The sequence below is a fragment of the Aulostomus chinensis genome, chromosome 20 (genome assembly GCF_037954235.1).
Source record: "Aulostomus chinensis isolate RoL2024-O1b breed Wild chromosome 20, RoL_Achi_v1.0, whole genome shotgun sequence".
Taxonomy (NCBI): Eukaryota; Metazoa; Chordata; class Actinopteri; order Syngnathiformes; family Aulostomidae; genus Aulostomus; species Aulostomus chinensis.
Window position 1 is genome coordinate 21074163 of NC_141339.1, and position 27699 is coordinate 21101861.

The window sequence follows — 27699 nt, forward strand, 5'->3', positions numbered from 1 at the left end:
CTTGTCACTTTTTAATTTTATGATGCATTTAAAAAAAAAAAAAAGAAGCTCAAACGGAAGCAAATGTAGGCAAGGAAAATCTTCAGACAAAACGAAGGAAAGCGTCGTCGTTCAATTACTAAGATAGTTTTGGTTCGTGCTGGTGTACACCACAGATAATGTCACGACAGTTAAAACCAGCGGCCTTCGTTAAAACGTTTGATTTCGTAAACCCAAATTTCCGGTCAAATGTCATTCAGGAGGACGTATTTTTCTCTCCTATTGTGGTGCCAGTTTGTTCAAAAACTCAATGCAAATTTAGATAATTTTTTTTTTCTTGTTTATTTCGCGTCACTCTTCATGTTAGGCCTCATTTATGAAAGATGAGGTGTTAATTTTTTTTTATTTTTTTTTTCCGGAAAAATTTTCAGTTCCTGTGGGTTCATTTATCATCACAGTAGAAACACATTCATGGCTTGAAGACGTACAAATTCAAAAATCTCTTTGGTTCAGTGGAACAGAGACAAAAAAATGTATTTGGATGTCTTTGATAATCCCTTTCTAACATTGCAAAAATACAAATTGACACATTTTTATTTACAGGTTTTCACAAATCCTGCTGGTTGTGTTGCATTTGGTCGCTGCTTTTGGTCACAGATGAGTCGCTGCGCGCAGAATTTGCCTTTTTTTTTCTCCAGAAAATGGCCAATTTTATGTGAGACGTGAATAATAAAGTGATTTTGATGAATTATCACATTTTTTGGGGAAAAAATAAATTAAGATTTTTTTTTTTTTTTTTTTTTTTACACATTTCCTTCAAGGAAGAAATTAGAATTTTTTTTTCTTTAAAAAAAAGTACACTGCTTCTTGCTCTTTTTTGGCTGTTTTGGAGAAGTCTGTACGCCCGCTGGCGGCGGGGCTAAAGGTTCACAGGGTTAAATACTTGATGCCATTTAGACACGCAAATTAAATCAAAAAGCAGTCTGATTTCTTTCCTCTTCTTTTTTTTTTTTTTGGCCCTTCTTCTGTTTGCCTTGGATTTCACCGACATTATTAAAGTTTAGAAAATAAATATTTAAATACATACACGAAATATACACTACGTTTGTGCGGGGAAAAGAAAAGCCCTTTGTTATCTGAGGTTTAAAAATCCTTTCCTCTCAAACGGTGTTCGACGCATGAGCTGACTTTAAATAAACGAGCTTTTACTGCATAGACTCAACGTTTAGCAGAAAGTGAACTTGTGATCATCTCGCCATGTGTGGGTGTGTTTCGTTTGTGCAACCAGAACCAGCAGTAGCGTTTAAGGTAGACCCTACATGAACCAGCAGAGGAGGTTTTGCTTTGTCTGCATGTCTATCCAACCATAGCTGACATCTTTGTTCGGTGTTATTTAACAAAACCATGCCAACTCCTGATTGAAAAGCGACATCTTTATTCCGTTCCACAAGGAGAGCAGCAACCCTTCACCTGAGAATGTTCCTCATAAATCTCCTCAACATCACAACAGGCTTTTATTGAGGGGTTTTCAGGTCTTTTGCTCGCTGCAGGGGTGAGGCGACGTCGGGGAGGCCAACATTGTGAAAGGCTTTTTGTTTGGGAAAAGTATTTCTATGTGCATTAATGATGAACAACGCTCTTTCACAAATGCTGCCTTTGATCAGATGCTCCAGTCCTGCAGAAAAGCATCTAGTAAAATGTGATCAAAGCTCATAATCACGGCAGTCGTTAAGTACACTGGTCACATTCTGCTCCCTTTAATTTGCTGACTCAGACAGTAGTCTTTTGATCATTGATATGATTTTCTAAATAATCGTGACGACATCACTTGTGAAATAGACTTCTTTTTTTTTTTTTTTACTGAAATTTATGATTTACAAAAAAATTCAAAAAATACACCGGCACTAAAACAGCCTATTTTGTGAAAATGACATTTTTGTATTAAATTAGGTTTGGGTATGCAGGTTGTTATATACGATATGTTTAGGGATTTTTTTTTGTGTGGGCGTATTGACCTCAGAAAATGGGGGGGGGGGGGAATTCCTGTAGAAGCCTTACTTTCTGGTCAAAAGATTGAGCAATTATTTCAATCAAAGGCAACTGTATTTTTTATCAGATAATTTGATTTATTTAGTTATTTTTTTAATCCATTGCCATTATAAGTTGAAGAAAATAGCATTGAGGCAGAGTTGTACATTGAATTATTGATCAGGCCGCACAGTTTGTTCTAGGTAATTAAGCTGGCGGGAATTGGTTATTGGAAGTTAAGCAGCAAAACAAAGGGGTCAGAGTGAAGACATCAAGTTACTCGGCGTTATTGACGTACGCGTGTTGCTGATCGTATTTTTACCTGCACTGTCAGAAGAGATGTGAGATGGAGAAAATATTTGTGAACGAATTACAAAACTGAGAGTTCGTGAGAATACATTTAAAAATGTATTACAAATCAAAATCATGAGGCCCGTTTATAACTGCCATGATATTAAAAAAAAAAAAAAATTCCATCTTTTTTGCTAGAAATTTAAATTCAGAAGAGCGAGGTTGATTGATTATGTGATTATGTGAACATTTCACACGCAAATGATTTCATTCTGCCGTCATTTTATGCCTTTAATTGTTGCTAATAGAGACATTTCCAGCTATTTTTGATGCTCCGCTTCTTGAATAATTGATACGAGGTCTGACGTGTGTCAAAATGCATCAACACAAAATGGTGGAACTACAGGGGCATGTGGAAAATCCAAACCTAAAATGGCTCCAGGTTTGGTAATAAAATGGCATGCTGCTTTGCTCAGTACAGCAGCCTATCACGGCTGAATACATAAGTCGCCACGGTTTCTGGTAGGTCTGCAGAGCAATCGCTGATAGGTTACCAGAACGTGCACCCGAGGACGCTATTGGTCGTAGAGATGTTTGACAGTAGTACAGAGTTACTAGGCAGCAGAGTTGGAACCCTTCTCATACCCGCTGTGCTGTGTGCCAACCAGTTATGAATAGTATCGTGTTATTATTGTGCACTGCTCGGGGCCAGGAAAGTACGCTAGCACATTTCAGCACAGTCCGTTACAGACCCAACAGAACCCAATGAGAATTCCTGTCCACTCCCCTCAAAACACTTTATTCATCCAGTGATTCTTTGTTGCGGGTCCTCTAGAGATTCTCCTCTTAGAGTATTGAGACATTTGGTGTTTCAAAGCTGCCGTGGCTCTGCCTCGCCACACTCAACGCCAAACCTCAGAATGGAGACGCCATGTGCTGTTTCATGGTCCCCAACCGTGATGAGTTGTTCTAGGGTGCACACCAATCCACCGCCAAGACGCCATAATTAGCTTTTCCATCAGGCATTCAGGTATGTCTGCACAACTCTGAGGGAGGCAGCCATTGTTTGCTGACAAGTGGAGTTCTCTTCCTCCCCCTTGCACTCTCTCTATTCTTGGGGCAAATGGGTGGTATGCGGTGTGGCTGATTAGAGGTGAGAGCCATATCGGTTGCTGGAGATTCACTAAACTAGTACGCATTCACTATTCACAGCCGGCGCCCATACGGTAATCAGATAGCTGGTGAACTGACAAGCAGCATTGGAGTGGAATGTAGAGATGAGATGGATGGAAGACAAGGCATATAGCAGCCTTTGTGTTTGCTTGTGCATGTGTGTATCTCGCTCTAAAGATGCAGCTGCGCAGCCATTATCGCACTACAACAGACTTAATGTCAAAAATTGCATCTGTCATTATTCTTTCCCATCTTCTATTCAGCATTTTTAATAACCAGGTCATTTTCTTTCTGGTCATTAATTCCTTGATGAGATAATTCAGAAGGAAGCAGCGCTGGGAGATGAGGCTTTTACCTCCTACACCTCTGATTTGCTCCTTGTTTGTCATGTGTCTTTTATACTGTTAAATTTCAAAATTAATTCAGAGCCCGGCTCCCAGTGTTAGCCAGGAGAATGGAAGCAGCTAAATGATTGGATATTCCAGCCAAATAGAGGGGCGAATGCCATTCCAGGTTAATTAAATTCCCGCTTTGAGACTGCCATGAACACAGACCTCTTTCAGGATAATAACGAAAAACTGCTTCTTTTTTTTTTAGCGTGCTTGTTGCCGATACAATCACAAGTCTGATCGGTTGCCCGCATTAAGCTGCTACACGGCTGTGTGAAGGGAATATCCATCTACACACATACACACCTTGCTTGTCACACATTATTTTGTTGTTTTTAATTTAGAACTGAGATCCTGATAAACACGAGCTCATGGACCATCTGGATTTGGCCCACAACATCCTCAAAGGAAAACAGAGCACCCGCTAAAATCAATAAAAAAAGCTGCAATATATTAATGAGTTTCTATGCGAGCGACTGCAGTGAATCTTTATTTCTATAAACTCAATTCCAACAGAGAGAATCAAGATTGAACTAAGGGCCTCAAGTTGATTCGTACTTATTCAAGCAACCCATTAGTCACACGTGTGAGAAAGCTGGATGAAGGTATGTGTCTCGGTCACCGCCTCCTGTGGTTCGGCCCGAACAGGGAACCATGTTCCCTCCCCTCAGATGAAAAGATGCGGTCAATGACTCCACCTATACTGGGACACGTGGGGTCGTCGTGTATGGGTGGAGCAGCAACCTTGGCAGCTTGGAAGGATGATTCAGCAAAGAAAGCCCAACGAAGAGAAAAAAAAAAAGCCCTGAAATGTTCTCCAGGTAGTGCAGCAGTCTATTATATTGCTGGTTTCGGTTTGCTTTGGTGTCTGGATGGATGCAGTTCCCCTGCAAGTAGCGCCTCCTCTGCTCAGTTGCGTGTTTGTTCAGGGGGGGAAATAGCGTGCAATATCCTCGCTATCAGGTGAAAAGATGCACCCATGGCTCCTGTGATGGAGGAAGCATGCTGGGGTCGGAGCGGTGACCTGGACAGCTCGGTAAAGTGAATCGGCAACGTACAATTAGGAAGAAAATAGGCTGAGAAGACCATGAAGAGATCCCAAAGGAAAAAAGCCCTTCATTTATGTGGAAGAATGTTTTGACAAAGCAGTTGGCCATTCAGGTTTCCTTCAGATACGAAGTCCTTCACTTACTTCATCCAAGCCTGGATAAAAAAGTTGCTTCCTCCATTTCAAAAGACTAACCTTTTATTCATCCATGAGGGATTTGCCACCTTTCTCATATTTTACTCTGTAGCTACTGTTTTATCTACTCCCAGCATGAAAATATGCGCCGTTATGCAGCACAAGCTGTGTACCAAATGAGTGTTTACAACGCCTTACAGTTGCCATGGCATGCTCTGTTACCGTTAAGATGACACTATAGAAGTTGGCATCCTCTGCAATCATAATGTCCCACATTATCTCGTCTGTGGCTTACATTTGAATCTCTTTTAGTGGCGTTCCCAATGGGAGATTAAGAAAGCGTCACTCTCGGTTATCCCTCCCAAGGCTGTAGAATAAGTTGCTATTGTCACCCGCTGGTTTTCTCTCTCAGTATCCCATCATGGTGCCTCATTAAGACGCAGAGAAACAAGCGCCTCCGACCCAGCGCAACAGTAAGGCCAAGGCGAACATGGTGATACTACATCGAATTATTCAACTCAACGTGGCCTTCAGCAGCTCATTGGTTTGCTCCAAGCATGATTGTGTGTCGTCCCTGTTTTTCATAGAGGAAGACAAGTTGCTGGTGAAGGGTAGAGAGAGAGAGAGAGAGAGAGAGAGAGCGAGGAATGTTTGGATTTGGGGATAAGCAGTCGTGTTGTCATGGTGTGATGTTTCAAGGTCAACTCTGCCCCGAGTAGGACACTAGTGAGAAGCCCAGAGAACTTTGTTTCAATATGAATAATGCAATAATGGTGTCTGTTTGCAGCCCACATGTCCTATAGGCGGTTTAATTCAGCTCCCTTCATTGGTGCTCCAGCTTGCAGATATCGTAGTCAGATACAAGTTTTTGATCTCAGGTGCTCCAACTGTGAATAATCCTGTTATCCGGTTACATGTTTTGCATATGTCTCGCTACAGTATAGAGCTAATTATTCTCTTTTTATACGCCTCATGTTACCTCTGCTGAAACATTTGATCAAATCTGTGCATGTCATTTCTTTCTCTCATCAATGTAATGAACATTTCTTAAGACTGTCCACAATCTGCACTTTGTTCTTTTTCTTCTCCATGTCATGCTAATTGATGTATGTAATGGAAAAGCCAGGAAATTCTAAACCCAAATGTGGCGTTGTCTGTTTCTTTTTCTTGTTCTACAGAGATGTTGAAGGAGTTGAACCAACAGCGCAGAGCGAAAGAGTTTACAGACCTGAAAATTATTGTTGAAGGCAAAGAGTTTGAAGTCCACCAAAATGTTCTAGCTTCCTGCAGCTTGTATTTCAAGGACCTGGTGAAAAGGTTTGCCTTTGCTCCCGTCCCACCAGCTGTTGATCCAATCTGTTCTTTTCATAGGGCGCATTTGTGTTGCTTTTCTCCCCCTTCCCCTCTCTTTCTTGCAGGTGTGTGAAGACTTTGGTTCCTAGCACAGGGCCAGCAGCCATTCCTTCCTCTTCCCGCTTAAATGAATGTATCTGAAACTGGAGTTAAAGGTCAACCCTCGTCATTACCTTTCCTCCTCATGTAGGGCAATTTAACCATATTTCCATTTTAATGAGCAGTGAAAATGTTCCATGACTGGGGATGTTTTAGAGCTCACCAAAGGGCCAAAACAAAAGACATTCTACACTATAGGTGGTAATTCGCCAACTGCCTTCTGCGGGTAGAGGGATTTTTGTATCCCAAGCTACCACATTTTTCTGTTGCTAATTCTTGATTTATTTTTTTATTTTTTTTGTGCTCAAAAACACCTTTTCATATGCTAATAAATCTTGGGTAGTATAATAAGAAAGACATCTTAGAATCCTGAACAAAGAACAAAAACAAAAGCACATCTAAGACAGCTTACAGAGCCACCACTTTCACAGGTTAACACCACCCTCCACTAATGTATTCAATTGATGTGGATCTAAGTATTTCCCTAGATTTCTGTACTTCATACTCCATATTTTTTGTCATTTTTTTGGGGTTGTTTTGTTTCCGTGCGTGCCCGTCTACATACACATCCTTGAGTCTGCTTTTTAGTGTCTCTAGATGTGTGTGCACATGCATGAGTGGGACTGATGGTGCAAGTGTGTTATTTATCATCTGACTTGTTTTTTGAAGAGGGAATACCATAAATCCTCAATGTCCTCAACCTTACTTCAAATCCTTGCAGGTGTTTTCAGCTTGATTGACAGTCCCCTGGACCCAAAGTTGTTGTTTTTGCCGCCTGAGTGTGCTTGTGTGTGTAAGTGTCTGTACACGCTTGCATGAATAGGGGTGAAGAACTGAGAAAAGACAAACAAAAAGGCGCACATTCGCTAGTGGTAGCTGAAATGCCTTAGGGATGTTTGCCACTTTGCCCTGCAGCCATGCTGCCTCTACATCGAGCTCCTCAGAGAGCGGCGAGCCGCTTATCAGCCGCCGCGGCCGGCCCATTTGCCACTGATACACTTGTTCCTTCTGAATGGCGATGGATAGAGAGCAGACCAAGAGGTGGCTGAGCCACATCTGTATTGAGACCCCTCATCTTGACAGCTGCGCTCCTACCCACCCCATGAATAAAAAAGCAAGCCTTCCTTTGACCTTGAAAAGAGCAGAAAAATCCTCCAGAGGGACTCAGTGACTTTGGAGAACGGAAGCCCCCATGCTGGTCAGCCTGTCTATCAGATTGTCTCGTCTCTGCCTCTTATCCGGGACGTAGCTCCATCATGTATGCGTAGAGACACGACCCCTGAAAGACGCCCGGGCTCCCAGAAGAACACGCTGAATTTCATTGAGCTCATCTTCATGCCTGCTGCAGCATAAACTGTCTGATTTTTCTTCTTGAATTTGACACTTTAATAGATGAAATTCTCATTAATTAGTTAATTAATTGTAACCACTTTGACTTATTTCCATAACGCAGTCGCTTGTCATGAGATTTTTGTCTTAAATAGATCTTCTTTCATTTGACTTCACAGTGGGGAACGTCTAATGAATTTATGAAACTGTTAATTTTGTGAGGCGTTCGATCTACTGAAGTCATGGCCATCAGGATTATGCCAACACAACATCATAAACACCCGCTTCTTCGATTTTTTTGAAGCATGTGACATGTTGACGTAGGAACTAGGAACACACTCTAGAGACTGGGTCGTAAAAGGTTTAATTCGGGCCACTGAATAACTTTGAATTTTCCATAGTTCTTTATTTTAAAACAATTGTATCAGCAAGCCTTTGAGGGAGGTTATTTTCTAACACGTTTGCTCCACAAGAAATTGAACTTCACATCTAATTTTGTTTTTACTGACTAGAGGATGCCTGCTAATACAACCCAAATTTATTTATTTGGCCTCATTTGCCAAGTCACAATTATTTTTGCGGTAAAAATATTCAGTAATAATCACTGAAACACAAATTTGCTTGAGATGAAGTCTACTGGGTAGGCCTTTGAATACATTGTATTTCCTAACCCCCACTTTGGAAACCGCGGCTCTAGAGGGATCTGTTAGCAGCGCGCTGTAGAGCAGATACCTCTACCTCGGCTAATTGAAAAGCAAGCTGTTTTTCACGAACAGATCTGGCTAAAAACTTACTTCCTTGGCCCTCGCTTCCCCCATCCACCACGTTTCATGGAAATCAGCCTGCTAGTTTTTGCATAATCCTGCCGACAGATGGACAAACAAACCAACAAATGCGGGTAAAAAAAAAAACAACCTCCCTGGCAGAGGTAGTAAAAGTGAGTTTAAGCAGACAATATGAAGGGATAGAGGAGACCGTTTTAGTCACCGCTCTGAGGTGTTTGCAGCCAGGAAAGGGAGTCACAAGCTCGGTCGCACAGAAGACTGCCAAGTCCTGTCTGTCATTGAGTTACAGCCTCCCATATGCCACTCAGGTCACTTTTCCAGAGCGGCGAGAATTATGCTGATGCGTCACACGGCTCTCTACTATCCACATCTTTACGAGGTCAAATGAGAAAGGCAGAGGGAGAGAGAGAGACTTTCTTTCCTTATTTGCTCACATCCCCGTCATCCGGCTCATTCAGTTGATACCAGTTAGCCATAAACCATAATTGTGATGGTGTGTGTACAGTATGTTAAATAGGGGAAGTGTGTATGTGTGTGTGTGTGTGTGTGTGTGTGTGTGTGTGTGTGTGTGTGTGTGTGTGTGTGTGTGTAGGATCCAGGGACAACATACTTGTGTGCTGCCGTTAATCAGAGAAAAGTAATACTGGAGGAGGAGAGAGTGCACATCACACTTATTTTCCCTGGCCTGCCCCCACACACACTCAGACACACTCCAACTGAATTACTCACCTAAGAAATTAAAGGCTTGATTGGCAGCAAGCAGCAATTTAAAAGCTTGAAATGGCAACATAGCTGTGAGACTAGAACAAAATGTCCCTCAGGGAATTGCGACGGTTTTCCTTGACCCTCCTCTGACCCCTTGACCCGATGACTCAAGGAGCGGACCTCCGAGTGGTATTAAAGGTGAATTTGGAAGACACGCGAGAGCACAACAACTTGTCATTTCTGAAATGTTACTCCTAAATGTTAATTGGCTTGCTTCGTCCTCATCAAATGTTCAAAAGTAGCACAGAGGTCTGGCCTGCGGAACAAGTCACAACACCTCTGCAAGGACAGAAAAGCATCTCATAAGCTACGTAATTGAGGCATCGACTCTATACGTCAGTGATTGGGAAGTTAGCTGCTGTTGACAACACAATTAGGTCTCCAAATCAACTCTGTGCGAAGATGTGCTCGAGCATAAATAAAGCATAAAAACTAGCTTGCTAGCATGCTAAAGCCAAACAGAGAACTGACGCACCAGAAATCTTACCTGACATGTCCAGACATTCATTACAACACCTTCCATTCGGCGGCGTGACGCCTTGCAGAGAGAGATGCCGATGGTAGCCGTAGCTAGCACAGGAGCTATCAGGTATGGTAACTGCTTCAACTTTTAGATACATTTTGTGTTTCACAAGGTGTTTCCTCGGGATAGATGTGTTGCCATTGCTAACTTTCCATTTCACAACTCAAATATAGTGTAACAACAAAAGACTTCCCTCTTGGCTCGCCTTTTCTCTGCCTGTGGCTTGAACCCCCCTCACGTGGTCTCCCTCTGTCTTTCACTAATGAGTTCTTCGCTCTGCCGCCAAGTTTTGCTGTCAGGTGCTGAGATTTGCTACAATTAATTTAACATTTGTACCTTTACAATTCCCAAGCTTAATCCTTGCTAGCGATACAGTATGCGCTCATTCAACCTTCTCTCCTGAAGGATGTAATGCTGCCCCACAACGACTCACCCCCCTCCAGAAACCCTATTACCCTACCCTTTAAAGGGACGATGCGGCGAGCAGGGGGACGGATCATCTCCCGTAATTCCATTTTACCTATCAGCGTTTTTTTCCCCGTTTGCTCTGCAGGCATCTAATTTATTGCTGCCGAATTTCTGCAACACAGTTAATATAAAAAGCTCCGAGTGTTGGAGCAGTCCTCTGACACGTGCTGTCATGCCATTTGTTTCTCTCCCTTCCTCTCTGGCTTGTGGAACCACAGTTCCCGGTGTTTGTGAGTCAGACTGTGTTATGACTCGGGGTGGGTTGAAGGAAAAAAAATAAACTGTGTTAAAGCCCATTACAGCGGCGGCGTTCACGCTGCAGCTGAGCTCTGAGTGAACTGTTCAGCCCTCGGCTGCTATATCCCCACCACCACACCCCACCACCACACCCCACCCCCCGGGGGAGGACAGGACAATGTAATATTCCCCTCATTGTTCTGACCAGTGGTGTTTAAAGGGTCAGTTCACCCAAATTACACAGCTTCTTCTCACTTACTGGTGTTAACAGTACCCAGTTCTTGAGTAGAGGTCTTTCATCCCCCGAGTACGATGGAGGTCAAACTTCAACCCATTTACCCCCCCAAAAGAAAAAAACTTTTCCCAAAAAGAAGAGGATTGTCTGACCTGACAGAATTGCCATCTTCTTCCTCTAAAAACCTTATTTCTCAGCCACTCAAGCAGAAGTTTAGACCTTTGCCTTTTCTTTTCCTTTTTAAATAACTTGCTTTTGCCTTATATTTCATTAAATATTAAAAATATAAAGATCAATAAACAACCCAGAAAATGATGTGGACGTTGCATCAGGTCTTAAATGGAGAAGAGCCTACAAGTTGCATCAGGATATTAAAAAAAAAAAAAAAAAAAAAGTAGACTCATATTTAGAGTCACAAATTATTTTACCAGGAAATTTGCCACATTTGGTGGGAACCGTTTACATACCGAGAGATGGACAGGGTTGTGACAGCGAAGTGTATAAAAGAGCAGAGAGGAGCGCAGTTACCATAACCACCATAAACAACAACAAAATGCTGTAATTTGCTCATTTCAGCTCAGCGTGAGTGTCGCTGTGTTCGGCTGGGGATGATTTTCCTCTCCTGACATTCTCGACCGAGGGTTCGCTGAGTGGCAGTCTCCGTTCCGTTGTTTCTCTGGCTTATTTTACAATAAATGAACTGACATCCATGGTACTGAATTTGGGGGTTGGGGGGTGGGGGGGGGGGGCAGGAGTGCCAAGATTTCTTGACACCTGGGAAACTCAAAAAAATTATGCCAATCTCAATTAAAATAAAATAAAAAAATTAAAAAGTTTCAGGCTTCAATCGAGGAGTTTAAGTTTGGTCTTTTCTGCTGTTCAACCTCGGTAACCAGTTTGACCCTTCCACCTGTCACCTTATCCCTTTTGTCAGTTAGAGCACTGGACACAAAGTGGGCCTCCATGACTCACGTCATACCTTAAGTTGCACAAATACCATTGCGCTAATCCCAGAAAGCAAACATGCGCACAGCTTGAGAAACCCACCACATTGTATTGTTTGTTTTCGGGCATTTATTCCAGATTTAGGTTGTGTCAGAACACGGAGTGCGAGCCTTTTTTTTATTTATTTATTTTTTTCAGCCCAGACAGTTTAGGCTTTGCATGTGAATAAGTTTCTATCTTTTCATATCTCGCTAGCGCATGTACTCCGGCAGAATAAATGGTCTTGTAGGAACAAGCTAAATGTATTCCCTGTAAAATGCGCTTTAGGTTGAAGGATGTATCAGGAAGTGTGTGTGTGTGTGTGTGTGTGTGTGTGTGTGTGTGTGTGTGTGTGTGTGTGCGCGCGCGCGCGCGCGTGTGTGTTTTGCATTTTGCCGCTTCCCTCCCTCTTCTCTGCCTCAGCTCACCATTTTGACAGTCTCTTCTGGTTCTCTTGAATAAGTGGTGCATTTTTCACAAATTTCTTTGCCTGAGTGTGCCCATCTCTTCCCCGCTCGCTCACTCGATCTATCTGCTCTATCTCTCCTGTCCTCCCCGCCTCAATCTCTCACTATTTGAATTCAAGTCTGTAATCAGACGTAGCATAAATATCCACCTCTTTTAGAGGCTCCGGAAAGTCATTTCCATAACACAAGTGCTCAGACAAAACAAACTGCCACTTGAGTTGGTTCCTATTGCACTAATTGACCAGGGTGATGAGCATGCTCTTCTTTTATTTTTCCCTTCCCTCCCTTCTTTTCTTACCCATCCTCCCTCCATCACTTTAACCCTGAACGACACTCCACTTCCCTTCTTTCTGTCTTACTACCTGCCCCCACTGCAGGGCTTTGTGCGGAAAGAGGGCAATAACACTATTTGGCTTTTTGCTTTGCAGGAGGAAAAAGAGTTAACTACCTTGGGTTTTCCAGCCAATGTCCATCCAGAGACAAATGCCATTGTCTTTTTATTTTATTTTTGGATGTCCTTCTCCCCTCTCACCCCCTGAGTGCGCTTTAAATGACGACTAATGCCTCAGTTCATACACTACAGGCTACTGATGATTATTGCAGCTGGGACAAAGGCTTTGTTTAGGTGTGATGGTGGATTTTTTCGGGGGTGGGCGGGGAAATCTCTTATTTAAAAGACCAAGGTACAGTCATGGAACAACTCAACCCCTCCCTGAGAAGGATGGCTGCTGGCTCCCTGTGGAAGAACTGTCTCGCCCTGCCTCCCTCGTGCCCCCCTTCCTCCCTCCACATCCACCCCCCCTCCCCACGTCTAACCATTCCGTCTACCTGTCTCATTGTGTTTGCTCTGTTGTCCATGTCTCACTAAATGCTGACTGTTTGTCATGATTTCTAATCCAACAAACAGAAAAGGAACAGAGGCACACACACACACACACACACACACACACACACAAAAGCAGACAGTGCATTATCACTGTGCTACCATGAGTGACAGAAGGAAACAGCCTCCATCCATCTTAATGTAGGCTACTTTTCATATTGTTGACGTCCGTGGCCGCGGGGAGAAATTCATAGTAGTGGGGGCATGCGTTCTGCAGGGCCTTGATTCCATTTATTTTGCCCTTGAGTGGATTATTGTTTCACATGGGACATTAAACATGGGTGGCGAAGTGTTATTTAACGCTTTAATACCTCCCCGTGGGGATCCTGTATGTGAACTAATCTCGGCCATTTGATCCTGGTGAAGTCACGCCGCTCTGAAAGTAGCCTCCCCATCTCGAGCGCCGCATTATGAGGAGATATCATATTCTATTTAATTTGTAAGCACTCCCTGGCACTTCCTACATCTTGCCAGTAGGAGTGGATGCTTTGCTATCTGACACAGTGCAGGCTCACAACCAGAGAGAGAAATGGCTCCGGTGCGAGATGCTTAAATGTCTGGCATACTGTCACATGTCACGCATATGAACAACACTTTGTCACATGTACCCAGCCATGTATGCATGTCCATCTTTAAAACTACATGATAAGCATGACTGTTGAAGCGAAGCAATAACTTTTGTTTGCCTAATCTTAGAGTACATTTTGTTTCAGATGCAGTACTTTAGTTGCTAGCCACATAGAAAAGTAGAAATCATTCAAATTTCTGTCCCTTTTTACTTTTCGTTCTTATTGTATAATGATTCTCTTATTTTCTCCCCACTCTCGTACTGGACCAGGTGTGTTATAGGTGTTGTGTGTAGCATACACATATCTGTGTCCCTTTCCTCTCTTTTTTTTTGTTTTTGTTTCTGCACTTCTTCCTCTCAGAATCCCTCTAACCTGCACCTCTCTCTGCCCTGATTGGTTGGTCAGGTCATCAGGGGAGATACGGAACGGCGAGATGCTGAAGCTGAACATGAGCAACATCAGCGCTGACGTGCTGGAGCTGCTGCTCGAGTTTGTCTACACGGGGTCGCTGGTCATTGACTCGGCCAACGCCAAGACTCTGCTGGAGGCCGCCAACAAGTTCCAGTTCAACACCTTCTGTAAAGTCTGTGTGTCCTTCCTAGGTAGGAAAGTCCAGAAAACAGGAGGGATTCTGCAAGTGTACATGTGTTTGCATCGGCGATTGTGTGCGCACGTGACCTTTCTTAACACGCTACGTGTATTTTCAAACCTTCTTATGCTTCATCACTATGCGCAACCTTGCAGTGAGTCTTCCACCCTGACTCTGGCACACCACACTTCTCCTTTGTCATGTTTCCAAAACTAGCAGCCGTGCGAGAATTCCGCATGCGAACATTCAGCGCCTCTTATCCTGTCCCAATGGGCAAGACCAAGCATGGGGGCGGACGTATGAAAAGGTCAAGGAACAATTGTCACTTAAATGTCAAATCCTCAAGCTTGAACTATGATGGAATTTGGAGAAAAAAAAACAAAAAACAAAAAACAGCAGATTGATGTGTAGACAAGGTGTGACAAGTGGAGCAAAGAAGGGGGAGGAGCTTTCAGGAGTCCATCGGGTCACATGAAAGTCAAATGGCACACTTTAAATTTTAGTGGGTAAGGGAAACAAAAAGCTTCAAATGTCAGGTTTTGCATTCCATTTCATAAATCGTTTTGGGTATCGGTAACACGAGGGAAGTGTATGTTGGCCAAAAGGTCAGTGGCAGGGAAGGAGTGAAAAGAAAGCACAAGAGGAAACAGCAGCTGTGTTATTGATTTTTTTTTTTTTTTTTTCCATTTCGGAAAAAAAGGAAACAATTTGTAGACTTCATTGTCAGTGAGACGTCGATCCATTCTTCTTGACAAGATTCATGACATTTCGGCACATTGGAAGGGGATAAATACAGGTGCAAGTGTCCTTGAGCAAAGAGAAAATGATACTGTGTCAGATATTACAGAACTTTATAACAAATACACAGAGGACAAAAGGCAAACATGTCCTCGACCTACTTATTCTACCTTTTACTTCGCTTGCTTGAATTTCACATTCGAGCAAATAATAGCAAAGTCACTTTTTTGTGTGTGTCTGACACTGTGGGAAAAAAAGTCCTTCTCTATTATCAAAATTCTAAATGAATTGGCAACATGTTCCATGTTTCAGCTTTTCAGATACCTTTTGAGGGGTTTTCTAATGTTGCCTCAACAGACAACCTGGCTTCACAGGACCTTTTATTCAGCTGAAGCACATTAAACACACTCCTATGTAAAATATTTCAGCAAACCTTTACCAGATAGATTTTACTGCCTTTTAAGTACTCATAAATAGGTGCGCTGAGCTCACAGAGATGTCTTTTCACAGCTTCTTTGCAGCTCCAGAATACAGGAAGTGCCAGCTATTTATATGAAGCTAATGGCGACTGACTGCTTAAAACAGATAATCTGCCCAAAAATGTGAATTTACAAACCCTGAAGCACATTTTCCAGTGCAATTTACATCTTCTTTATCTAGCTGCATGTTAGGTCATCGACAAACATTTTGATTTGATTTAAAAAAATAAAATGTATCCTTTTTTTTTTCTCTTTTTTTTTTGTTGCTGTTTTTATACGCCAGTTTTTGCCGTTGTTAGCCGTTAGCCACCGTTAGCTTCACACGTTCCATTTGATTTCTGAAGTCTGGGGTCACAAAGAAGTAATGTGGAAGCCCAAAAATGTATTTGTGAGCTCAAAACACTTATTTGTGAGTACTTGAAAGTTAAAATGCACTTTATGGGGCAAGTATTGCTCTAAGGTATTTTTAGAGGTGTTTTCAAATATTGTATCAGCCTAAAAAATGGGCCTTCTCTTAGCTGAAGTACATTAAACCCACTTTTATGCAACACATTAAACTGCAAACCTGTTTTGCTGGTGGCAAAAAAGAAACTGATGAAATGATAGTGAAGCTTATTGTTCCTTATAAGCTAAATGATTTTTCATCTGCTGAACAGAGGGACTTTGTCAGACAACCTTTTGATGATTCATGCGGCTTTGTTTATTGAGTGTAGGCTTTCGGTTATCGTTGTGATTTAGTAAACCTTTATTTACTGATATTTTTGCAGGAAAGATTCAGAATGTCCTCCGAGATAAAAGACTTGGCTCTGTGTCTTTCTCACGGTTCTTGTGTAATCAAGCCTCTCTCAGTGGCCACTGACCCAGCTGATCTGTGCTTTGTTTCCCCCCGATTTTGTGCGTTTGTCGCACGATCAAGACGTTTCCTCTCGCTTGTTATTAATCACAATGCGCTAAACAATTAAGATTACCAACACCTTAAATTCTGAATCCTTACAGAAGATCCCAGATGGTTCTTTAAGCTGTTCCTTTGCTGTGATAGCCATCGGAATGCGGTAGACCCCGAGAACTGACTCTTCTGGTGTCCCGGCTAATCTCAAATCCCACTCCCCGCTATCCTGCCTGGACTGTGAGCGATCGATTCCCCTCGTTGTTTGTCCCAGGAGCTGTTTTGAGTTATTATACTCGTTCTCCCTTAGTCTCTAGTAGATACACTCCCTGATAGGTTACGGGTCTGTGCTACCTACAGACACTTTTTCCTTTGTGATTGTCCGTCTTGTTTTTTTCATTGATGTCTGAATGATGTTTTTACATGTCCTAATCAATCTGTCTTGTTTTGGTTTCTCTGTCCTCTCACGTCTGTCTTCCTGTCCTTCTCCCCGTCTCTCTGACCTTGTTTATCGACCCCAGAGAAACAGTTGACTGCAGCAAACTGTCTGGGAGTGCTGGCCATGGCTGAAGCCATGAGTTGCACCGAGCTCCATAACATGGCCAAAGCTTTTGCGCTGCAAAACTTCCCTGAGGTGGGTGTAGAGTTATAAACTCTCTGAATACATTTTGATGTTTGTGTGAAGAAAAGCCAATTAATCTGTTTTTGTTAAAAGAGAAATAAAAGAAGCTAAATCCAGTTGCTCTAACAAAAAAGAGTCGACAGTGACAGATAATGGGATGTAATTTACAAAAGGAGCACAATGTACTGTTCTCTGCGCTTTGCTCTGTTTTTACCATCATCTAAAGTCCGAAGGTAATCTTTTTGACACACTCAAGAAACAGAAGAGAATTTCAAAGCTTCTTCCTGGTAACATGAAACTAGACGTTAGCCTGGGGTGTGCGCACGCAGGCTCTGTGCAGAAATCTGTGCCCGGGTCAAATTGTTTTGATCACATTGCAGAAACATTACATGCACTAGAAAAGGCATTCATTACTGACTGAATATCATCGGAACCCACAAGCATGTCAATCATCAGAGCGGCAGTCTAAGGTGTATTTCTGCCAGTAGGCTGCTGTTTGAAAATGTTCAAACATTAGGGTCACATGTTAGGGGCATGACGAATCAGGGAAAGACACGTTGTGACTGACAAGACCCAATTAGCCAGCAAACCTGGATTTATGAGATTTTTCACCTTTGAAGTTTTCCAGTAGGTCAGTTTCTAGTGACCTCAACTGAGGTGTGGATGAAAGGCCAAAACTCATAGAAAAAGCTGTGTTAGAATACCGTCTGACCTCTGATAGCTCGGCCTCGTACCGAGGCGATGGGTCCTGTAGCAGCAGCCACTAAATGCCTGAAAGAAAATCAACGTTAAAAACAGATTTTACTCACTTACTGACACATTTAAAACACATTTTAAGACTTGGGATGCTTTGGGAAGAATATTGAAAACCGAATCAGAAGGTTGAAATTGTTATCAGTGTTTTGGTACTTGACAAATGAGCAGCACCACGCTAGCTACATCAATAATGTCATCCATGAATTACACATTGATTATTGCTGATAGAAATATGTATTACTCAAGAGAAACAGTCATAGTTCTTAATTAATCAGCTCTCTCAAGCCTAACATGATGTCACAAAAAAAATGACACCTTGTGGTTGAACAGCATATTGTGCTTATTGATGTATTTGCTGCTTATTAACAGGTGATTTATCACTGTCACTCTCTCACTACGTCCAGCAATAATTGGCTGTCAACAAAGTTTTGAGGTGCTGCATCAAACCACTGCGCCTGGTCAGAAAATGCCATGTACAACCCTGGTTTTGTTAATGCAAGCAGCAAAGACCGTTTGATCACTTTTGACTGCCGTATGCTAACACTTCCCCTCTGCTGCTGCTCATTGTGCTAAGCTAATTAGCAGTCAGCTGATCTCTGTCCCTCTAATGCAGCACAGAGGATTTGGAGATAACTGCAGATAATACAAGTATTTCCCAGAGGTTGGCAGTGATGGATTTGCATGACTTTAAAAATCGTGTACATGCTGGTCTGTAAACACACCTGAAAAGCAGTCTTCATGTGACAGAAAATAGCATTCGCCCACTTAACTTCTGCTGACGGTGCTGGTAAGGCCAGTGTCACACATGGTGTTCAACTGAATTCATAATTCTTCAGGTGGCAGGACAGGAAGAGATTTTGAGTGTGTCCAAGGAGGACCTGGTGGCCTATCTGTCCAACGACAGTCTTAACACCAAGGCAGAGGAGCTGGTATACGAGACCGTCATCAAGTGGATAAAACAGGACCCCAACTCCAGAGTACAGGTAACAAAGATGGAGCTGATGTGTGTGTTTGTTAAGTGTAGGTTAGTGTTTGTACTGTAAGTGTGTACCGTATTGTTCTATCGACCCTTGCTGTCTGCCTGTGAGAGGTACACAGCGTGAAAAACCTCGCCGTTCTCTCCTGGTAGTCCTCATCAGCTTTGTGCCTCAGATGCAGCAGTTGTTCATAATCTCAGGAGTGTTTTGCCCTCAGAATGTGTTCTATTCTTAGTTACACTTCATTTATTTGTGAGACACACTACCGCATGGAAAACTAACAACAACAAAAAAAAAGCCTTTTCTTTTTCTTCTGTGACACCCACAATGTGTTTGATTTATAGCTCAAGGCTGTTAATCATAATCAGAGGTTATATCCACTAGATAGGTATTGACAGCGACGTGCAGTGGGTCAAATTTTAACGAACAGGGAATCAATAAGCCTCAAGGTCAGGGCGTCAACTCCAGCACGCGTTCATGAAATGGACTGCACTGCAGACGGATATCCATCCACCACTTAAAACCTCAGGTCATGAGTTTTTTATTGATTCACTCACAAAACCATGAATTTTAAGCTGATGATTTTACAGTATTTTATGGCTGTTTAAGAATTGTGGCGAGATTAGGAGATAAATTGCCACCATTCATCACTGTAAGAGTCATCCATCCTGGGTAATGTCTCCCCATCAACTAGCATGGCGGAGAACTGCCTAAGATCAGCTCGATCACATTCACCACAAACCAATCAATGCTACTTTGTTGGCACATATTTTTATTATACACATACATCAATATTTGAAATTTTCACCTTTCGGATTAAACATTTAGTTTTTTCCTTTGATATGTGGCACAGCTGGATTATGTTGAAATCCATCAGCCCTGCTGAGTAAAAGGCTTCAGAGTGCAGCACAAAGCATAAAGCATGGTGATGCCTGTCAGAAATGAGAAAGGAGAGTTGTTCACATTGATGCTAGGATTGACGCAGGGATTATTTATTATATTTTTCTAACCATAAATGCAAGAAATAGATTTATGTGTGTCTGTGACATGTTTATCTCAGCGGCCTTTCATCCGAGCAACATCAAACTTGCCCGGTGAATTGTCAGTGCCTCCAGGAAGTGCAGGGTAGTGTTTGTCTGGGGTCTAAGGGGGTATGAGGATATGGGATGACAGACTGAGATGACAGTCAGGATCCTGTCTTTCTTCAGTGATGACAGCCACCCAGATTATGTCTGTGTCAAAACGACTGCTGACAGGTGACCGACTTAGATGTACTATCTACTACGAAGTGACTGAGATGACAGTCGGAATGACTGAGATGACAGTCAGACGAGGGTGACAGTCAGAGATGACAGGCTGAGTTTTGGAGATGACGGACTCAACAGCCCAGGGATGACTGACATTTTTAAGATGACAGCCAGGATTCTGAATGGCATTTGAGATGTCAGACTGGGCTTTTGAGATGACAGAATCATAAGCTTCCAGACGACGCATGGGCGTTGACTGACGTGACAGCCATCAGGATGCAAATGACGGTCAAGTCGAGTTTAAGGTGACAGTCAGAATGATACAGATGGCAGCTTGACTGAGAGATCAAAAATAGAATCTGAGATCAAAATTAGGGATCAGAGTTCCTCCAACTTTACTTGTGGCATCACATTATGATTGGATGACTTTGAAGTTTTGTGGTGTCAGGCAACCCGTGACACCGTCCCTTAAACAGCAGGCACTGCGCGAGTCTGCTCACAAATCCACTTCAATTGGAAAAAAAAAAAAAAAAAAACACAACAAGACAGATGCATAGTTTTTAGGAGGACATACAAAGTCATCTGCATCAAAAACCTCCCGCCAGCTTTGTCCAGCAGCAATCTCACACTCTAATGGAGAGGTGCAGAGGTGACGTATTCAGATGAAGTCGAAGAAAACAGAAATGGGACATTTTCCCGCTTGTCTGAACAAGACACTGCGCCGTTTCCTGAGACGAGAGACCTGGGTCATCTGTGTCTCAGAGGAGAAGGGGTCAGAAGGTGGCGAGGTGGGCAGACAGCGAGAGAATGAAGCAGAGCGAGACAGAAAGACAGATGAGTGATTGAGAAAAAAAGATGGTGAGAAACAAAATACTGGGGGGAATGGAAAAAGGGCCTTGTTGTAATCTGAAATCCAACGGGTTGTGCCTCTGTGCAGAGCCATGACAATCCAAGCCGCGGAGTTGTGATTGAGCTCTCGGTCAAGCTCAAATCTCCCGCTCATGTGTGACCGAGCGCAAAAAAAACAAAAAAACAACAACTGGCGAGCCTGAAGCATGTGGAGAGGAGGAGAGAAAGAATAGTCTGCTTCCATCATGCCTCAGGAGGAGGTTATGTGACCCACAGGGCTGAGTTTACACGCATGGTCCAGCACCAGCTCATCATTTTCTCCCTCCCCTCAGCCCCATCCCCTCCACCCATTTGTAGGCGTGCAGTGGAAATCGCTCCGCCAGAACCTGTGACACATTTTAATGACATGTCAGGGCAGAATGTCACAGCACTGCCGAAAAACTCAGACAAGAGAGAGGAAATACTTTAAGCCGCGAGCTACGCGGGCTCGTGCGCATTCATCCCAGCACACTTCTTTGTGTGTCCATGCATGTGCTGTGGGGATGTTGGCCACAGGCTATATAGAGTGGAAAAGTGGCATATTGAAAGCGCTGGGTAAATAATATGCAATTTTCCCTTTCCGCTATGCTGTCACTAACATCTGATGGCACAAGGAAACGGTGCTTGGACACCGCTTAGAGACAGAAGAAGCGCATTTAAGCGTTAATAATGGTTTACTATGAGTCACACAGGAAGTGAATGGAAGAAGAGGCTGTATTTTTTTAGACTTGCCTCCCTGAATATGTCTGTATTTGTGTATTTTATCGAGAAAATGAAGCAGGAGACTTCAACACAGACGAACTAACCGTTGAGACATCGCACCCAACATCAAAAACAACTATGCTAACCGGTTCCTCTTTGAAAACCCTCGCATTAGATGAGATAAATCTCTCATATCGTCGGATAAGAAGCTATAGCTAGGTGAGGTTCGCGTAGCATGAAGACTGGAAGCTAGCCTAGCCGCTATACCACCATCAGCCACGTTATTTATAGGTTATCTGTGTTCACATTCTTCATCCAGCCATCCCGTTCATGTTGACGTGACATTTCAGGAGCGCCTTTAGGGAGTTCCCTCAAAAGTCGAGGTCACTGTGACCTCCGATCTGTCCTTTTCTGGAGGACGTGATACCTCAGGAACACCTTGAGGGAATTTCTCCACATTGCAGGTTGGAGCCCTGGCTGGAGCACGGGATCTTTCTGTGTGGAGTCTGCATGTTCTCCCTGTTCCTGCGTGAGTTCTCTCTGGTACTCCAGCTTCCTCCACAGTCCAAAGACATCAAGAGGGACCAGGTTAATCCAGACTCTAAATTGACCGTAGGCGTGGCTGGGAGAGCCAATGGTTGTCTGTCTCTATGTGTTGGCCCTGTGATGGACTGGTGACCTGTCCAGGGTGAACCCCGCCTCTCACCAGAAAGCTGCTAGGATAGGCTCCACCCTCCCGCCACCCTTAAAAGGATAAGAGGTAGAAAATGGATGGATGGATGGATGGAGGGAAATGTTTGCACATGTCATTTTTGTAAATTAATTCATATGAGGAATAATTAGGCTTTCCTATTCTAATACAGCTAAATACACATTTTCCCACATTTTAATTTCAGTAAGGCACACATTGCAGAGGCACACAAACGCTATTAATAATTTGGACTTTGAAAGTTCTGTGCTTTTTCTTGACTGTGAATAGTCCCCATGAGAAATCACCTGAAAATGTCAGAACAGCAGTCGCCCCTGTCGCTAATGTTGATGCTAAGCTCAGCTAATCACCTCCCAGACCTACGGGAAGCTTCATATTTAGATATGAGAGTCATATTAATCCACTAATTTAACTCCTCGCAAGAAAGCAAACTATGATATTTCTCCAAATGTCAAATGAAATAATTTTTGAAGCATAGTTATGAACGTATTGCTGTAATTAATGAAGAAAATACTCAGCGTGCATTTATAAGAATTAGTTCCCCATTTAGTTTAATTACGTCTTTCTAATGAAGTTTCATTCTTTTCTGACCATGAGGAGCTTGTCACATTCAGTCTGTTTTCATCAGTTATAGATGACAAACACCGCAAATGGGTTTTTGTTTTTGTTTTTCCCCTCTCCAACTGCGGTGACGGCGAGAGACCTGTCCTTCCCTTCGCCCAGACGACGTCTTTTGTGGGACACGCGGCTCCAATTATAACAGACTGGGCTCTGCTAAATCCCTGAATAGGGCCTACATTACGCCTCACTTTAAGATATTTCGTAAAGGATCCTATCTCACCAGGTGACTCAGCCTGACAAAAGAGGCTGATTAATTGGCTCTTTGGAAAACGGCCAACTAATGCAGCAGCTAAAAAGGACAGTTAATGGTGTATTTTCCTGATTTAAAAAAAAAAAGAAAAAGAAAAAATAAAAGGCCATCCTTGCTATTAGCGCAGACCTGCTGTCCCCTCATCAGAAATAACAATGGGCTGCCCTGACACTCACAGTTCTCCAGCCAGATTTTTTTGCTTATAGGTTACTAGTTATCAAATTTCCTACAGTAGTTATTATTCATGAGATTATAGACTGGTGTTGGGGGAGGTTTTTTTTTTCGATTTTATTTTTTAACCTGCGGCGCTTATTAACGAGAAAAAATATGGATTCCCGGAACAAATGATGTTATCATTATATAGTTAGAGACTAATAATATCAAGGGACAGAAAGGCTTTGAGGCTGTGCAGGGGTATAAACTGATTTCCTCTCAATGTTTCACTATTCATTTACCTTCAAAACTACAAATGACCCTTTTACCTGGAGCATCGCTTTTAATTTAGCGATTCTCTTTTCAAGCTACGAGTTCAAAATGAAAACTTTTCATCATTGTGCACCATTAAGCAAGGTTAATTGTATTGTTTGAGATGAGGCGCTTTATGTCACCACCATCATCTTTCAAGGGGAAAGTGTTGAGGAGAAATGAGCGCGACTCAGGCCGCCGCCAGCGGGATCGGTGACATAATGCACTCTTGAGGAGACGTATCCAGACAATGGAGATTGATGCAGCAAGTAATCCCTGCTTTTTCTTCTGCCTCTCTGCCTCCCTTCAACACACACCTGCATGTAGTCACACACAGACACACACACTCACACAGAAATTGCGCAGGATGTCACTTTCCTTCAGATCTAAGTCCTGTACCCAAACGTTCACACAAGCCTGAAAATCACATTTATATCAGCCCAAGTATGACTTTTATATGAGAGCGTGGACGGGATCTGATACGAGCCGGTGAACTCCGGACCTCCATTCTCGTCTATGTCCTTTGTCGTCCCAGAGCGTGCTCAGTGCTGATGTGTGCAGCCGGTTGAATGCGGCCACTCAACCATGGCGGCTGCATATCCAGACCAAGTCAAAGGCATCTCATTTCCAGGGGGTTCACTTATAAACACCCAGGAGTTCCACGAATGGTGCAGCACATCGAGAACAAATCTGCCCAAAGGAAGGATTCCCTGTTCAAACTAATGGACGACAGTTGAATGTCTCTGTGATGAATGCCTGTCAAAGTCATCTTGACCTTTGACCTTGGACTACCAGCATTTTTTTTTCAGGTCGTCCCTCTGGATTTCAGTGCAATATTTGGTGAAATTCCCTCAAGCCACTCCAGAGAGACGGCATTTATGTGAGGGGACCGTGACCTCCAAAGCCTGTCCAGCTCATCCTTGAATCTCGGTGGACATTTGTGGCACATTTGGACAAAATTTGGTGAGGTGTCATGAAAAAAAACAACAACAACCTGGGGATGAGATTTGAAAATGGCCATTTGTGGGCCTAGAAAAGCATTTGAAAAACAAATAAAGCCAGAAATTATTTTTGAAGATCGACAGAAATTTGATTCGGAAACTTAATTGATATTGATCTAGTTTGCTACATGTTTATGTCGCATCAATTCGTACGCTGCCGTTAAGTATTCTGGTAAATCTCAACAATTTTGCCTAGAATGTGTGAAAAGGTCTAATTAAAAAAAAATGTGTATGAACCCTAAAACACGTTCCCAGAGAGACTGAGTTGACAAGAATGGGACAAACAAAAGAACGGACAGCCAGTAAACGTGATGCCTCTGGTCCACAGCTCGGAGCGTAGAAATAAAACGTTCTGCACAGTCGAAAGGTTAAAAGAAGTTACGACTTCACGTCAAAGATAATTCAGCTGATTGGGACAGAATGCAGCGCTAGGAAGTTTGACGTAAATACACTTGAAGCTGTTTCTTATCTGGGTAGGTTTTGAATGAAATGAGCGGCGCAAAAGATTTTTTTCCTTTGAATGAAGTCATGCTGAAATTGGCCTCAGAGGAGAACACATTGCACCTGTCAGTTGTTGCTCAGGGCAGCAGTCAGCGTCTGTCGTCCGCTACATCTCTCTCCATCCCCCCATCCATCCTTCCGGCTGACATGCACACATCGTCACGCAGCCCTCAGAAACCCCACAACACATCCGGCGAAGGCAAGGACATCTCTTGAAACCAAATGAAACGGCGTTTGCAGAAGTCAATTTTACTCAACCATAATGTTTTACCGCGAGAAAAAAAAAAAAAGCGTGCATGTTGACTCAGAAACGGACGCACACTCATGAGGACTGGTCATTGTGGCTCAGTGGGCTTGTTCACGCTGTGAGGCTAAACATGGGCACGCGCTCTGCTGAACACTCACTTGTGAGTCAGTGAGTGAGTATACGTGGGGAGTTTTTTTGTGTGTGTGTTTGTGGTTTTATTTTTTTCATACAAGCTGAGGTTTTTAAGCATCAGGTTGTCCATTTTTCACACTAAAGCAGACATATACTCCTATCTGCTCAGAGTAAAGCAAATAGATATGGCCGCTCGTGTGTCATTTATTTGATGTCACCATGGCACTGAATCATTTCACACACACGCATACAGTAAGAGGTGTTAGTCCTTGCTGACAGTAGTGGAATGGGAAATGCTCAGCGGACATTTGTCATCGGTGTTAGTGGATGGCGGCCTCCCGGCTGCTTCTCTGCTGCCTCTGACAGATCTGAGAGGCTCCCTGTTAGACACATTATCCCTGCCTTTCACCAGGCTCAACCCATTCACATCCTCTGTCCACCTGTGTGTGTGTGTGTGTGTGTGTGTGTGTGTGTGTGTGTGTGTGTGTGTGTGTGTGTTTAAAAAAAGAAAAAGTGAGTCTTCCATGCAGGTTTCGCGAAATATGCATGTTGACATGGCTGCCAGGCATGTGCATCCATTTGCAATGAGAAAGTTGCCCTGGTGTGAGTCAACGTGCAAACTACACACCGTTATGGAGGTGAAGTCACGAGGTGTTACCTAAGATGCACATCAGAATAGAGAGGTGTGTGTGTGCGCGCGCGCGTGTGTGTGCGAATACCTTCCATATGTCCCAGCATGTCAAAATAAACAGAGGAATTTAACTGTTAATACCAGTGCAATAAGGCTTTGTGAAGACATATGGATTTTTACATTGTTTATACAGAGTGGCAAAAAAAGAGTAACACAAAACATCTCCCGAGTTGTGGTCAAATGCTGGGTGCAATTACATCAGTGACAAGACTTAAGTAAATAAAAGATTCCCAGTATACAAGAGCCGGGGAAGAATCGATTTATTGACAGAGGTATGAGGCGCCTCCAGGATTGTTAGTGGCAGTATTTCAGCAGGTTGTAATCAAACTTTCTTTCGGCTGACCTTTTGTGTCACGCACCCAGCAAGTTAGCGAGCGCCGTGTTTGTCAAACCGAAGATTTAAACTCAAAGACTGTTAAAGAAAAATGAACAGCTGTACAGCGCTTCTCCCCTCCTGCTCAGAAATGTGTCGTACTCACCTTAGATCCCGCCGTGGCAATATCAACCTCAACTGAGGGCTGTTCTAGGTTGGATAGACCAATTTGAAGCACGGCTAACACACACGTGTTTCAAAATCCAGTTGTATTCAGATTAACACGGTAAGCGTGCGCTCGTGCTGTGGTTGCCCTGTGCCGTGCCGAGGAACTCCCGATACGCTGATGTTTGGGCCGCTTTAAAGGTCACGACAGGAGAAGGAAGCTGATGAGAATGAAAATCTGCTGGCATCCGTCCCGTCAGCCTTAAACTCACACTGTACCCACAGTTTACTCGTTTCACTCCAAACTCTTATTTGGACCAGTGCTCCCAGTGCTCAGGTGACCCAGACAGAGCACGGCGCAGGTCACCGAGGGTGAGAGCGCGCTAAGTGGGTTTTCTAACATCATGTTAATGTACTTAGTGACATGTATTTAGTTCGGCATTAACGCTCTGTTTTTTTGTTTGTTTTATCCTACACAATTGTGAAAAGATACCTCGACTGACATTTTATAGTGACATACATATAAACATATTTTCATAAGATGCTCTTTTCTCCCTTTTTTGTGAGATCTAATTAAAAAAAAAACAAAAAAAAACTACATTACCATAGCAAGAAATGTACAATATCCATGCATAGACTGCTGTGAAAGGCAAGTAAATGTGGAAAAAATACCCTCAAAATAGCCTTGGTTTCATAGGATTACTCCTTTCAGTGTTTGAAATGTACAGTGGGTTTGGTGTCTTTCAGGAGCCGTAGCAGCTGTTAAGATTTTAATCCATTCAGTGTCGTCTCTGTTTAGAAGCAGACAAGAATTGCGTTCACAAGTGGGCGAGAGAATGAAAATGACAGGTCACACATTCGTCTGCAGGGACAACGCTCACATCGGCTCTTTGTGCATCTGCATGAGAGAATGATTGCTCGAGAGCTCGCTGGAGACAGAGAGAAATGGAGTCGAATGCTGCTCTTACCTGCTGAGTGCA

General features: G+C 43.0%; 1 protein-coding gene across 5 annotated transcripts in view; it reads left to right on the top strand.

Moving 5' to 3' along the window:
- klhl29 (kelch-like family member 29) overlaps nucleotides 1-27699 on the top strand; it is a 262520-nt gene that overhangs the window by 164285 nt on the left and 70536 nt on the right. For all 5 annotated transcript variants that reach the window (XM_086190650.1, XM_086190648.1, XM_086190649.1 and 2 more), the window contains 4 exons: nucleotides 6222-6360; nucleotides 14146-14342; nucleotides 16954-17066; nucleotides 18647-18793. In XM_086190650.1, coding sequence (XP_086046776.1) covers nucleotides 6222-6360; nucleotides 14146-14342; nucleotides 16954-17066; nucleotides 18647-18793 — 596 coding nt within the window. The remainder of the gene's footprint in view (nucleotides 1-6221; nucleotides 6361-14145; nucleotides 14343-16953; nucleotides 17067-18646; nucleotides 18794-27699) is intronic.